This window comes from Palaemon carinicauda, chromosome 31 (assembly GCF_036898095.1).
Source record: "Palaemon carinicauda isolate YSFRI2023 chromosome 31, ASM3689809v2, whole genome shotgun sequence".
Taxonomy (NCBI): Eukaryota; Metazoa; Arthropoda; class Malacostraca; order Decapoda; family Palaemonidae; genus Palaemon; species Palaemon carinicauda.
In genome coordinates, this window is record NC_090755.1 from 53587071 (window position 1) to 53602305 (window position 15235).

At 37.7% G+C, this 15235-nt stretch overlaps 1 protein-coding gene across 2 annotated transcripts in view; it reads left to right on the forward strand.

The window, feature by feature from the left end:
- Positions 1–6780, forward strand: part of LOC137624978 (glyoxylate/hydroxypyruvate reductase A-like) — a 47604-nt gene extending 40824 nt beyond the window's left edge. Inside the window, exon 9 of one of the 2 annotated variants that reach the window (XM_068355913.1) lies at positions 6353–6775. In XM_068355913.1, coding sequence (XP_068212014.1) covers positions 6353–6487 — 135 coding nt within the window. In that variant the 3' untranslated portion in view covers positions 6488–6775. Of the gene's footprint in view, positions 1–6352 lie in introns of both variants that reach the window. The other variant, XM_068355914.1, reaches the window with a different exon arrangement.
- Positions 6781–15235: the final 8455 nt, after the last annotated feature.

Consider the following 15235-nt stretch of genomic DNA (forward strand, 5'->3'; position numbering starts at 1 on the left):
ACATGACGGAAGAGGTTCCTCTTTCTTAGAGGCTGACATAAGGGAAGAGGTTCCTCTTTGTTGAGACTGAGATGAGGGAAGAGGTTCCCCTTTGTTGGAAACTGACAAAGGGGGAAGTGGTTCCTCTTTGGTGGAGGCTGATATGAGGGAAGAGTTTCCTTTTTGCTGGAGGCTGACATGAGGGAAGAGGTTCCTTTTTGTTGGAGGCTGACATGAGGGAAGAGGCTCCTCTTTGTTAGAGGCTGACATAAGGGAAGAAGTTCCTCTTTGTTGGACACTGAGATGAGGGATGAGGTTCCTCTTTGCAGGAGGCTGACATGAGGGAAGAGGTTCCTCTTTGATGGAGGCTGACATGAGGGAAGATGTCCCTCTTCCTGTCCTCTTAAAGAGAAGACTTCAACTTGGTTTTCTGTTATTTGATCCAATACATATACCATTTATATAAATAATTAAAGGAACCAATAAAATATTACTGCGACTTTAACATCAAAGCCAATTCTACCGTTTCGTTTACATAAAATATGATACACAAGGAAGTAGTTAAATGAAATACTATAAATACGAAAATGAATTATAGTATAGATTTAGAAAAAGAAAATAAAATCCCTGTGATGGAAAGTCAAATATAAATATGAAGTAAAATCAATATCGATTGAGAAAATTAAATATAATCCTAGTGACAGAAAATCAACATATCAACATTAGTTGAAGTAAAATGGAACTTTAATTGGAGATTTTGCCATTGGAACAAGAATACTTCAAAGTCACCACACACGTAATAGGTTTTGTTTCCTCTTACAGAATAATATTAGCTGATATTAGGCCTATTTTAGCCTTACAAAATTTGAATATTCCTTTGTAAGTGGATTAAAACTTCAACTCAGTAACCGCGTCTCATTCAATACTTGCTTTAAGGAGAGAGGAAGAAGCTATGCTTCTTTCAGTTGCGTTTGTTAGGAAAGTCTTCAATAATTATCGAAATATGAATGAATAAATAGGAAGGAATAAGAAATAATTTCCCTTAACGAAGGGTTTCTTTGTAACCATAGGATATGGCTGATGAATAACTCATTTTCTACTTGACTGAAGAAGAATTTCTCTCGGTTTTCACTATTGTCATTATCAATATCACTTATCAATATGTCATCCCTGTGCAACGAGAGAGAGAGAGAGAGAGAGAGAGAGAGAGAGAGAGAGAGAGAGAGAGAGAGAGAGAGTTACAAGGATTTTAGATGTCTCAAAGACTTTTAAATTCATCTGAAGATACTCCGTTTCCTCTTGGGTAGAGCGATTTGGTTTAAACGTTTAATTATTATGATCTTGTCTAACTTATCGAGAGAGAGAGAGAGAGAGAGAGAGAGAGAGAGAGAGAGAGAGAGAGAGAGAGAGAGAGAGAGAGAGAGAGAGAGTTACAAGGATTTTAGATGTCTCAAAGATTTTTAAGTTCATCTGGAGATACTCCGTTTCCTCTTGGGTAGAGCGATTTGGTTTAAACGTTTAATTATTATGATCTGTCTAACTTATCGAGAGAGAGAGAGAGAGAGAGAGAGAGAGAGAGAGAGAGAGAGAGAGAGTTAAAAGGATTTTAGATGTCTCAAAGATTTTTAAGTTCATCTGGAGACACTCCGTTTCCTCTTGGGTAGAGCGATTTGGTTTAAACGTTTAATTATTATGATCTTGTCTAACTTATCGAGAGAGAGAGAGAGAGAGAGAGAGAGAGAGAGAGAGAGAGAGTTTATGACGTCCCCTGACTTCGAAAGTATTTCCTGAGAGAGAGAGAGAGAGAGAGGGAGAGAGAGAGAGGGGGGGTTTATGACGTCCCATGACTTCGAAAGTTAGTATTTCCTGAGAGAGAGAGAGAGAGAGAGAGAGAGAGAGAGAGACGATCCCTAAAATGAAGGACTTGACTGTCATAGTATTTTAGTAACTTTTGTAATATCACCAAGTTGGGTCATATTTTCACCTCCGCCAACGTAGTTGGAAGGAGGTTATGTTTTCGCCCTTGTTTGTGTGTGTTTGTGAACAGCTTCCTGGCCACAATTTTAATCCTAGAGTAATGAAACTTGCAGGGATTAACTCTTATGTAAAGAGCTGGAAATGATTAAATTTTGGAAGGTCAAGGTCAAAGGTCAAAGTCACGGTCAAGCAAAATGTTCAATTCACGTAATCAGCAATAAGTTTGGACATTGTTGTCACAAAGACTTCAAACTTGGTTCATATTTGAGTGTATGAAAATCAACGCCATTATTACATGTTTAGGTAAAAGGTCAAGGTCAAGGTCAAAGTCGAGCAAAAGGTCGAGAAATAAGTTGCCGCGGCGGAGGTCTGCGCTTTACTGATTGCCCCTCTATTTAACTTTTGTAATACTACCAAGTTGGGTCGGATTTATTTTTTAAATTTTATGATACGATTTTAGATCGGATAATCATATGCGTTCCTAAGAAACAGTATTTGTTGATTATCATATTTTTCTTATCTTATTCCCATGGAACAATCTTTAGATTGCAAAGTACAGTTGGCTTTATTAATTCTAGTACACTTGACTGTGTGTATATATATATATATATATATATATATAATATATATATATACAGAGAGAGAGAGAGAGAGAGAGAGAGAGTGTGTGTGTGTGTGTGTGTGTGTGTTTGGGCCATACTTTGCTTATGTTTATCATATTCAACCTTCGATTCAAACCTCTATTTCTGTGTATGTGAAAATATCAACAAATTTTCAATTTTGGTCTGCAATAACGAAACCTAGGGGGGTTGCTTTTGACCAAACACTTCAAACAGTTGAAATCTAATGGAAATTATTATAAGGTCAGTAATACATATTTCAATCCATGACAGTTATTATGCTATATCTTAATAAAATTCCGCCAGCTGAAATTTTCACATGATTCCAAGGAGAATTCGATCTAAAAAGAAATCACAAAGTTCTTAACGGTTATTAAGAAATGAGACTGTTTTTTAGGGTTTATTTTATATAAAATTCCGCTATTCTCTCACACAATATTGTAAGCGGTGGGAGGCTTGACCGAGAGACAATGCTAGACTTAGTCATGACTAGCAAAGAACCTAAATAAAAGCAATTTCATCAAAGGTTTCTTCCCCATAAGCAGCTCTTCTAGGAGAAGGACACTCCAAAAACCAAACCATTGTTCTCTAGTCTTGGGTAGTGCCATAGCCTCTGTACCATGGTCTTCCATCTTCTTGGGTAAGAGTTCTTTACTTGAGGGTTCACTTGGGCACGCTATTCTATCTTGCTTCTCTTCCTAGCTTTTGAAGTTTTTAGTTTATATATGTAAATACAAGATCTAATTTAATGTTGTTACTGTTCTTCAAAAATTTTATTTTGATCGTTCATTACTTCTCTTGAAGTTTATTTATCTTCTTGTTTCTTTTACTCACTGTGCTATTTTCCCTGTTGAAGCCTTTGGTCTTATACATCCTGCTTTTCCAACTAGGGTTGTAGCTTAGCATGTAATAATAATAACCACTCTCACTTCCTTCACCTTTCACCAACCGACTGTATATTTTCACCTAGCCTCCCCTCCCCTAAACATATCTCCCCCTTTCTCACTTATCTGTCCATGAATAAAGAAATATTAGAGCTAAAGTTAAATTTTTTATAGCACAGTATAGCTTTCTTTAAGGAAATAAGTAGTGGACACCTTCCAATTTAATACTTCTCTTTTGAATTATACAACCTTTGATCAAGAAGTTTGCCTTATAATTGTATTTCACTTTATCTTTTTCCAAATCTTCCTTTTTTATTCTAACGTTTTCGGATTGATTAGGATTTATGATACCGGTATACATAGCCAGGCACTACAGTCCATTTCTTTTAGCGATGCATATTTGCATCGACTCGCGGCGGTGCCCTTTTAGCTCGGAAAAGTTTCCTGATCACTGATTGGTTAGAATTATCTTGTCCAACCAATCAGCGATCCGGAAACTTTTCCGAGCTAAAAGGGCACCGCTGCGAGTCTGTGCAAATATGCATCGCTAAAAGAAATGGACTATTGGGCGCCTGCTATACCATTGAGTACCTTAGTGCAACTAAGAGAAACCCCAAGCAATTGCACTGTAAAGCCAGAGGTGAAAGAGACTGATTTGCAAGATAGAAGAAAGGTAGAAGAAAGGTAGTAGGAACGGAGGTACCAATTGTTCGAATGTAAATGGTCACAGCATATACCTCTTTGTTGATTAATCATATCACAGCTTGACACACTTTTCTTACATGTTAGGTTCCTAACCTCTTTGATATATCTCGGCCTTATATTTGTCAGTCTTATTCGGTGGATAGAACACAAGACCAACGCTTCATATAAGTATTGGAGAAGGTAAGACAATTATAAAGCTAAAATTTTAAGAAACCTACAGGGGATCATAAATTTCATGAATAATGAAACACACCAACTGGCAGGGAAGGCTATATTATCATTATCATTATCATTATTATTATTATCCAAGCTACAACCCTAGTTGGAAAAGCAAGATGCTATAAGCCCAAGGGCTCCAATAGGGAAAAATAGGAAATAAGGAAATAAGGAAATAAATAAATAATGAGAACAAATTAACAATAAATCATTCTAAAAACAGTAACAACGTCAAAACAAATATGTCATATATAAACTATAAAAAGACTTATGTCAGCCTGTTCAACATAAAAATAATTGCTGCAACTTTGAACTTTTGAAGTTCTACTGATTCAACTACTGTACCTGATTAGGAAGACCGTTCCACAACTTGGTCAAAGCTGGAATAAAACTTCTAGAAGACTGTGTAGTATTGAGCCTCATGATGCTATTAAAATTAACTGCCTGCCTAGTATTACGAACAGAATGGAATTGTCCAGGAAGATCTGAATGTAAAGGATGGTCAGAGTTATGAAAAATCTTATGCAACATGCATAATGAACTAACTGAACAACGGTGCCAAAGATTAATATCTAGATCACGAAAAAGAGATCTAATAGAACGTAAGTTTCTGTGCAACAGATTAAGATGAGAATCAGCAGCTGAAGACCAGACAGGAGAACAATACTCGAAACAAGGTAGAATGAAAGAATTAAAACACTTATTCAGAATAGACTGATCACAAGAGAAAGGATTTACATGTATAGCAGTGGAATGTATGGTTTAAAGGTCGTTCATGAATGGCAGAGGCAAGGGACAATGACATTGCCTTATAAACTGACCATATATAATAGAGTTAGAGTTTTCTTGCTTGAGGGTACACTCGGGCACACTATTCTATCTAATTTCTCTTCCTCGTGTTTTGTTAAAGTTTTTATAGTTTACATAGGAGATATCTATCTTAATATTATTCATAAAATATTTATTTTTTCCTTGATTCCTTTCCTTACTGGGCTATTTTCCCGGTTGGAGCCCCTGGGCTTATAGCATTCTGCTTTTCCAACTAAGGTTGTAGCTTAGCAATTAATAATAATAATAATAATAATAATAATAATAATAATAATACATATGATCAGCGCCCAAGCCACCTTTACACCCAAGATAGGACCAGGGAGGCCCAGGCAATGACTGAATGGTGAGGTTGCATACACTAGACCAGACCGGCAGATCACCAGACAGGGACTAAAGAAAAATATACTCCCCAAATGATGGATGAAAGACATCCTCATAATACACGACACGAATGATTTTATTATTTTCCATTTTAATGTTCAACCTCAGAACAGTTCGTTCATTTGATCTAATTATGACCCATATTCCTTAATGTGTCTGGTGTTTATGGCTAATCCCCCATTCGACTATATCCAGGTAATAATCTCATAATTAAAACTTGTATACGCAACCCGTCAAAAATGACTGCTAAATATTTAGATGGATATGCACACCTCCTACAGATTCACCCCTTCCCAACCCCTACCCATTTCCTACCAACAACACGGCAGTTGTGGTTTCCGAGTGTATCTCTCAGGGGAGTCATTTTCACCATGGTATCACTACTCCCTCTCCATACTGACCGATGGACGGGGAGAGTAAGTAGTCATGCGCCTGGGAATGTCGCTCAGCGTGACAGGAAATATATATCTATATATCTATATATATATAGAGAGAGAGAGAGAGAGAGAGAGAGAGAGAGAGAGAGAGAGAGAGAGAGAGAGAGAGAGAGAGAGAGAGAGAGCCTAAAACTTCCTCTTTTTATATATGGGATATGTTGATAGCTTTCCTTTTCAAACAAGTAGTCCAAACCTGCTTATACCAATGGTAATTCATTTTTTCTTTAATTATAGTGACTTTTTGAAAGTGGAAATTGCCATTCTAATCATCACGAAATGAGCTAATTTTCCCCACTTGTAAGAACTTTATCTTTTTTAACAGGTGGTGATAACCCCACACGTGGCAGGTTTCGGGAACCGGGTGACGTCACTGATGGATTGCTTCTCTCAAAATTATCCAAGGTACCTCGAGGGAAAACCTTTGATTGGAACGTTCAACTGGGAGAATGGATACTGAACGTGGGCCATTGAAAAAGGTTTACCCTGCATAGTATAAAGAAGGTGAATTTCTCTAATAAACGTCTCCATCTTGCCGTGAAAACTTTTATTCCATCCTCTTATAAACGTCTCCATCTTGCCATGAAAACTTTCATTCCATCCTCTTATAAACTTCTCCATCTTGCCATGAAAACTTTCATTCCATCCTCTTATAAACGTCTCCATCTTGCCATGAAAACTTTCATTCCATCTTCTTATAAACGTCTCCATCTTTCCATGAAAACTTTTATTCCATCCTCTTATAAAAACTGGTTGTCATTGGGCTTTTATCAGCCCAGTAAAGCTGATAGTATATAGAAGGTTAATTTCTCTAATAAACGTCTCCATCTTACCATGAAAACTTTCATTCCATCCTCTTATAAAAACTGGTTGTTATTTGGCTTTTTTTAGCCCAGTAAAGCTGATATAAAGAAGGTGAATTTCTTTGATAAAAGTCTCCATCTTGCCATGAAAACTTTCATTCCATCCTCTTATAAAAACTGGTTGTTATTGTACCTTATTAGCCCACTAAAACTTTAATCACATTTCATGCAAATTGTATACGTTTTCCATCTACATATTGCACGTCCTATCTATCTTTTCTCTTGAGATGAAAGAGGGATGCTAGGCAAATACTTCTTCTGAATTACTTTTATGAGAAGTAACAGCAAAAGTCTTAAAGAAATAATGATCACATAAGTACAAAATAATATGTCGAGGAGCTTGGTATTTTGCTAAAATATTCACTGCTGCTTGCAGATCATGATGTAATACCTTATTCTATGAGATTTCCATTTCAGGTGTCAAAAATTTCATACTTATTGCATAGCCTTAGTGTAACCTTCCAGTCAAAATTCATTCCTTTATAATCTTATATAATCTAATTCAAACAAACCAGGGACGTTCCTCAGAAGAAAAAAAAAAAGGCCTAAATATTACTGGTATAATTGTATGGTTTTTATCGATGCCTTAGTAGGGGATATCATTTAAGGAAATGTAGATAGAAACTTGGTAAAGTTTTGTAACAGCGTTGCACCATACAGAGGAAGAAATAGATTTGTTAATGAAATTCGGGAGAATTCTTTGAAAAAACATGATACTCAATTTACATTTGTTTTGGGATGATTTCAATGCTAAAGTGAGTCATAAGAAGAGAGGAGAATTAGCTGTAGGTAAATTTGGAGAAGGCGCAAGAAAGGACAGAGAGAATTTGTTGAATGAAACGATCTAAAAATCATGACCACTTTTTTATATATATAAAAATTTACACAAAATGGAAATTTGAATAGAGAAAGCAGAAATGTAGGACTGAAAAAATATTAGTAAAACTAAGATGTTTAATGAAAATGAGAAGAAACAACTAATAGAGGTTAAGGACGAACCTCTAGAGATTGTTAATAAATACACATACTTCGGGCATTCAGTGTTTCTCCCGGATATGAGACCGAAATTAAACGAAGGATGAGCATAGAATGACGAGCTTTTGAAGAGAGAAAAAAAAAAAAGTATTTAAACAGATAACCCTACCAGTATTAACTTATGCATCTGAAACTTGGAGCCTTACTGAAGCCTCAGATATAATAAAAGAGCAATGGAAAGAAGAATGATGTGATTAACACTTAAAGAGACAGGAAAAAAGCAACATGGATACAAGAGAAAACTAAAGTAAAGGATATTCTAACAACCTGTAAGGGAAAAAAATAAACGTGGACATGACATATGATGAGAATGACAGATTATAGATGGACATTAAGAATAACAGAGGGGGACCCTAGAGATTGCAACCGAAGCAGGGGAAAGAAGAGGAGACAACGGATTGACGAACTAAGGAAATTTGCAGGTACAGACTGTCATAGAAAGACTATAACCAGTCGCAAGTGGAAGGACATTGTTATGTATTATTGTAATAAGGTACTGTATTACTTCAAGTGTTTACATGTGTTGTACACCATTGCATCATATTGCATGGATAAAACATGTTGTGCTTTGTACATAAGCGAAATGATTTATTTTGATATTAGGATTCAAGCATTTATTAGTTACCTCAAAGGTAGGATGTGATTCTGTTTACTTTTGCATTGCAGTAGGATTTAAGCCTTTTGAGAGCGATGCTCTTTTGTTGTTTAGCAATGTTTTGGTTTGTCAGATTGTTTATGAGACGCTCCACGCTTACTTGGGAGTTGGCTGTCAAAGAGCAATGTAATCACAAGCATTCTATTAAACGTATTTTTAAGAATACCAACGTATCATTAAATCCCACCGAGAAAAACATTGACGACTTCGTATGGGATCCCCTGGATAACTAATAATTCTTCACCCCTTTCAGGTGAGTGAGTAGCATGGTGACTTCATTAGACATCCTATAACCAAAAATCACAGAAATGTCTGAGGCCGTTGTTCTGCAGTCGACTAGTAACGGCTGATGATGATGATATAATCTCAGAAATAATTGAACGAGTCATCCTTAAATTATAATTTTCTTTCTTATATCTGGTTTTCTTCTAGGATACTAGGGGGCACACGTAAAATTTAACAAAATGAAGAAAACCTTATAACAAAATCTCTCTCTCTCTCTCTCTCTCTCTCTCTCTCTCTCTCTCTCTCTCTCTCTCTCTCTCTCTCTCTCTCTCTCTCATAACTGCAGAAAATAAGACATTTCAAATAAATTTATATATTTTCTTCCACTATTTACCCTTTCCCCCTAAGTAATAGGTGGCACCTAAATGAATTAGCCTTACAGTTCTCAGCAGAGATGAAATTGCTATCCCACCAAGAACCTTTCTTAACCTTAACTGATGTTATAACTCATTCGCAGCTTGGTCGACTGATTGGTGGCAGAATCAAAATTAAACACAAGGGCCTTGCTAATCCAAATTCTGAACATGTGAGTTGCATCAACCAATTCTACGCACGCTTGCAAGCATACATACACACACACACACACACACACACACACACACATATATATATATATATATATATATATATATATATATATATATATATATATATATATATATATATATATATATATATATATATATATATATATACGCACCACTCTTTTAACTTTCATAGGTTATCTACATATTCTTTTAAGGCATTAATGTTACGAAATTAGTAAACAAATTCTCTCTCTCTCTCTCTCTCTCTCTCTCTCTCTCTCTCTCTCTCTCTCTCCCTTGACACAGTTGATCAAGTGGTTCCTCCTCTTAGCATTCAGGTTAAGTTGGCTTTGGAAGGAACTTCGACGTTTCATCACACCTAATATCGACAGAGAGAGAGAGAGAGAGAGAGAGAGAGAGAGAGAGAGAGAGAGAGAGAGGGCTCTCCACCCCACCAACGATGAATTCATTAGCAAAGGAGGGAATGGACCAAAACTCTATTTAAGCAGATGATTAGTTAAAGGGATCCGGGATGGAGCGTTAACCTTAGCAAACTTAGCGAGAGTTGTTCTGTGAAGTGTTCAGACGGTAAAGGGTAGGTTGCTACACTCGCTTCACAAGCAGCGCCTGCCTAGCGGTCTCTTAGGTGCTGAGCTAAGGTGAACGATGATCTGTTTTGAGTCGACAGCGATTGCTCAAGGATTGGAAAGTGTTATGATGTTACAATCGTTTAGGGATTGCAATTCGTTTAGGGGCTGCAATTCGTTTAGGGATTGCAATTCGTTTAGGGGTTGCAATTCGTTTAGGGATTGCAATTCGTATAGGGGTTGCAATTCGTTTAGGGGTTGCAATTCGTTTAGGGGTTGCAATTCGTTTAGGGGTTGCAATTCGTTTAGGGGTTGCAATTCGTATAGGGGTTGCAATTCGTTTAGGGGTTGCAATTCGTTTAGGGATTGCAATTCGTTTAGGGATTGCAATTCGTTTAGGGATTGCAATTGGGGGTTGCAATTCGTTTAGGGGTTGCAATTCGTTTAGGGGTTGCAATTCGTTTAGGGATTGCAATTCGTTTAAGGGTTGCAATTCGTATAGGGGTTGCAATTCGTTTAGGGGTTGCAATTCGTTTAGGGATTGCAATTCGTTTAGGGGTTGCAATTCGTTTAGGGGTTGCAATTCGTTTAGGGATTGCAATTCGTTTAAGGGTTGCAATTCGTATAGGGGTTGCAATTCGTTTAGGGGTTGCAATTCGTTTAGGGATTGCAATTCGTTTAGGGGTTGCAATTCGTTTAGGGATTGCAATTCGTTTAGGGGTTGCAATTCGTTTAGGGGTTGCAATTCGTATAGGGGGTTGCAATTCGTTTAGGGGTTGCAATTCGTTTAGGGATTGCAATTCGTTTAGGGGTTGCAATTCGTTTAGGGGTTGCAATTCGTTTAGGGGTTGCAATTCGTTTAGGGATTGCAATTCGTTTAGGGGTTGCAATTCGTTTAGGGGTTGCAATTCGTTTAGGGGTTGCAATTCGTTTAGGGGTTGCAATTCGTTTAGGGATTGCAATTCGTTTAGGGGTTGCAATTCGTTTAGGGATTGCAATTGGGGGTTGCAATTCGTATAGGGGTTGCAATTCGTTTAGGGGTTGCAATTCGTTTAGGGGTTGCAATTCGTTTAGGGATTGCAATTCGTTTAAGGGTTGCAATTCGTATAGGGGTTGCAATTCGTTTAGGGGTTGCAATTCGTTTAGGGATTGCAATTCGTTTAGGGGTTGCAATTCGTTTAGGGGTTGCAATTCGTTTAGGGATTGCAATTCGTTTAAGGGTTGCAATTCGTTTAGGGGTTGCAATTCGTTTAAGGGTTGCAATTCGTATAGGGGTTGCAATTCGTTTAGGAGTTGCAATTCGTTTAGGGATTGCAATTCGTTTAGGGGTTGCAATTCGTTTAGGGGTTGCAATTCGTTTAGGGATTGCAATTCGTTTAGGGGTTGCAATTCGTTTAGGGGTTGCAATTCGTATAGGGGTTGCAATTCGTTTAGGGGTTGCAATTCGTTTAGGGATTGCAATTCGTTTAGGGGTTGCAATTCGTATAGGGGTTGCAATTCGTTTGGGGGTTGCAATTCGTTTGGGGGTTGCAATTCGTTTAGGGGTTGCAATTCGTTTAGGGGTTGCAATTCGTTTAGGGATTGCAATTCGTTTAGGGGTTGCAATTCGTTTAGGGGTTGCAATTCGTTTAGGGGTTGCAATTCGTTTAAGGGTTGCAATTCGTATAGGGGTTGCAATTCGTTTAGGGGTTGCAATTCGTTTAGGGATTGCAATTCGTTTAGGGGTTGCAATTCGTTTAGGGGTTGCAATTCGTTTAGGGGTTGCAATTCGTATAGGGGTTGCAATTCGTTTAGGGGTTGCAATTCGTTTAGGGGTTGCAATTCGTTTAGGGGTTGCAATTCGTTTAGGGGTTGCAATTCGTTTAGGGGTTGCAATTCGTATAGGGGTTGCAATTCGTTTAGGGGTTGCAATTCGTTTAGGGATTGCAATTCGTTTAGGGGTTGCAATTCGTTTAGGGGTTGCAATTCGTTTAGGGGTTGCAATTCGTTTAAGGGTTGCAATTCGTATAGGGGTTGCAATTCGTTTAGGGGTTGCAATTCGTTTAGGGATTGCAATTCGTTTAGGGGTTGCAATTCGTTTAGGGGTTGCAATTCGTATAGGGGTTGCAATTCGTTTAGGGGTTGCAATTCGTTTAGGGATTGCAATTCGTTTAGGGGTTGCAATTTTTTTAGGGGTTGCAATTCGTTTAGGGATTGCAATTCGTATAGGGGTTGCAATTCATTTAGGGGTTGCAATTCGTTTAGGGGTTGCAATTCGTTTAGGGATTGCAATTCGTTTAGGGGTTGCAATTCGTTTAGGGATTGCAATTCGTTTGGGGGTTGCAATTCGTTTAGGGGTTGCAATTCGTTTAGGGGTTGCAATTCGTTTAGGGGTTGCAATTCGTTAGGATGTAAAAATAGTTAAAGATTGGAATAAGTCAAGACGTCACATTCGTTCAGGGATTGGAATGGGTTAAGATGTCACTATAGTTAAGGGATTGGATTGTGTTAAGATGTCAGAATCGTTAAAGATTAGAATGTGTTAAGATGTCACAATAGTTAAAGATTGGAATAGGTTAAGACGTCAGAATCATTAAGGGATTGGAATGCTTTAGGATGTCAATATAGTTGAGGAATTGGAATGCGTTCGGATGTCAGAATCGTTAAAGATTGGAATGCGTTAAGACGTCAGAATCATTAAGGGATTGGAATGCGTTAAGATGTCACTATAGTTAAGGAATTGGAATGCGTTAGGATGTCAGAATCGTTAAAGATTGGAATGTGTTAAGATGTCACAATAGTTATGGGATTGGAATAAGTTAAGACGTCAGAATCATTAAGGTATTGGAATGCGTTAAGATGTCACAATAGTTATGGGATTGGAATGCGTTAAGATGTCCCTATAGTTGAGGAATTGGAATACGTTAAGATGTCAGAATAGTTAAAGATTGGTGTGTTAAAACGTCAGAATCATTAAAGGATTGGAATGCGTTGTGAATTCAATATAGTTAAGGGATTGGAACGCGTTAAGATGTCAGAATCGTTAAAGAGTTGAAAGTGTTAAGATGTCACAATAGTCAAGTTATTGGATTAAGTCAAGACGTCAGTATCGTTAAAAGGCTGGAATGCGTCGAAAGGTTTAAAGGCCGTTCATGAATGCCAGAGGCCAAGCAGTGACAATACCTTAGATAGAGACTGACCATATATACATATGATCAGTTATGACATTTGTCTGTAACGACAAATCAAAGAAAGGTCAAATCACCAATTCTTGATATAAATATACAAAATAATCTAGAATGGTTTAATGGCCGATATAGTAACGTCCCTGACTGGTAACGCCAACTAGGGTTCGAGTCCCTCTCAAACTCGTTAGTTTCTTTGGTCGCTCCAACCTCACCATCCTTGTGACTTAAGGAGCCTATAGGTCTATCTGCCGAGTCATCAGCAGCCATCGCCTGCCCCCCCCCCCCTCCTTGGTCCTAGCTTGGGTAGAGAGGGGACTTAAGCGCTGATCATATGTGTATATGGTCTTTCTCTAGGGTATTGACCTGCTCGATAAGGCAACGTCACTGTCCTTTACCCCTGCCATTAATGAACGGCCTTTAAACCTTAAAGTGATGAAGTGATGAAAATAGTTCAAATTTCAAATATCTAGGAAGATTTCACCAATATTTACATGAGTTATGGACATCACCCACAAGCGCAGTAATATGTGTTTTTACAAATGCAAGCAAGCACATTACCATATAAAGATTTATATATCACATTTAAGAAACCACCTATATAAAAGTTTTCAAAAATAATCTATAAGAAATTTGAATACAAATCTACAAGAGTTTTCAAAAGGCATTTACGCCTAACGTAGCATGGCATAATCATTTGCAGTTTCTCAATAGAAATATCCAAACACACCGTCGTTGATAATAATAAGTAACATATCATTAAATCTACATAATATCATTATCAATGATTATAACAAGCATGTTCCTGAAGATAGAGACCCTCGACCAACCCCTATTTATGTGCTTATCTTTTTTAAGAGCATTCCGACCAGCAAACTTTAGCAAGACAGACAAAACACCACTTTGGTATTTACAAATGCAGAAAACGAGGATAATTTCATCCCTGCAAAAAGTTTCTCAAGTAAAGGTCAAGGTCAGTTAGCTCTCGACCGTTAGATGGCGCTGAGGATGTATTATAGAGAGCAGCGTGGGATTGCCGTACGCCAGAACCAATTTGCAATTATGTTAACTCGACTAATAGGAATCCAACACCATACTGTGGTCAATTCTTTTTAGTAAGGCAGATTTGCACCGAATTGCAGGGGTGCCCTTTTAGCTCGGAAAACTCGGAAAAAAATACTTTCGACCAATCTGCTGTTAGAAAACTTTTCCGAGCTAAAAGGGCACCCCTGGATCGGAGCAAATTTGCCTCACTAAAAAGAATTGACTATAGTTAATACAAGCTGCGATCTCTACCACTAGGCCGCACCAACCTCCAATTAGTGGGGTATGTAAGGCAATCTTGCAGCCAAAGTTATGGCCGAAGCAAAATTTGTGTACAAATTCTATAGTATTAGGACCCATATTTTCATCTGGTAAAATCGTTACAAAATCAAGTAATCTTCATATAAATACACTGACGGGCAGAGGGAATTATAGTCTCGCTACCAATAGTAAAAGACCAGAGAGAGAGAGAGAGAGAGAGAGAGAGAGAGAGAGAGAGAGAGAGAGAGAGAGAGAGAGAGAGAGAGAGAGAGAGGAAAAAGTTCAGTACATGTGAAGCATGTTAAAATCCATGGAGTTGAGAGAGAGAGAGAGAGAGAGAGAGAGAGAGAGAGAGAGAGAGAGAGAGAGAGAGAGAGATATTTCAGTATATGTGAAGCATGTTAAAATCCAAGGAGTTTTAGAGAGAGAGAGAGAGAGAGAGAGAGAGAGAGAGAGAGAGAGAGAGAGAGAGAGAGAGAGAGAGAGAGAGAGAGATATTTCAGTATATGTGAAGCATGTTAAAATCCAAGGAGTTTTAAGAGAGAGAGAGAGAGAGAGAGAGAGAGAAATGAAATATTTGTTTATAGATGTGAGGTGCAAATAGAGTCAGTGGGAGGAAAAACGGAAAAGATTATTGTAAGATGAATAAGAAGTCACTCAAGGAAGTTGATGCAGTAAGATTGCTTAATAAGAAATGGACATAAAAATGAAAGATTTACCAAGAGACATGCTGTCTGATGTAAAAGTAATCGTTGGTCAATGAAGTTGGCTTTAAAAGGATAAGGAT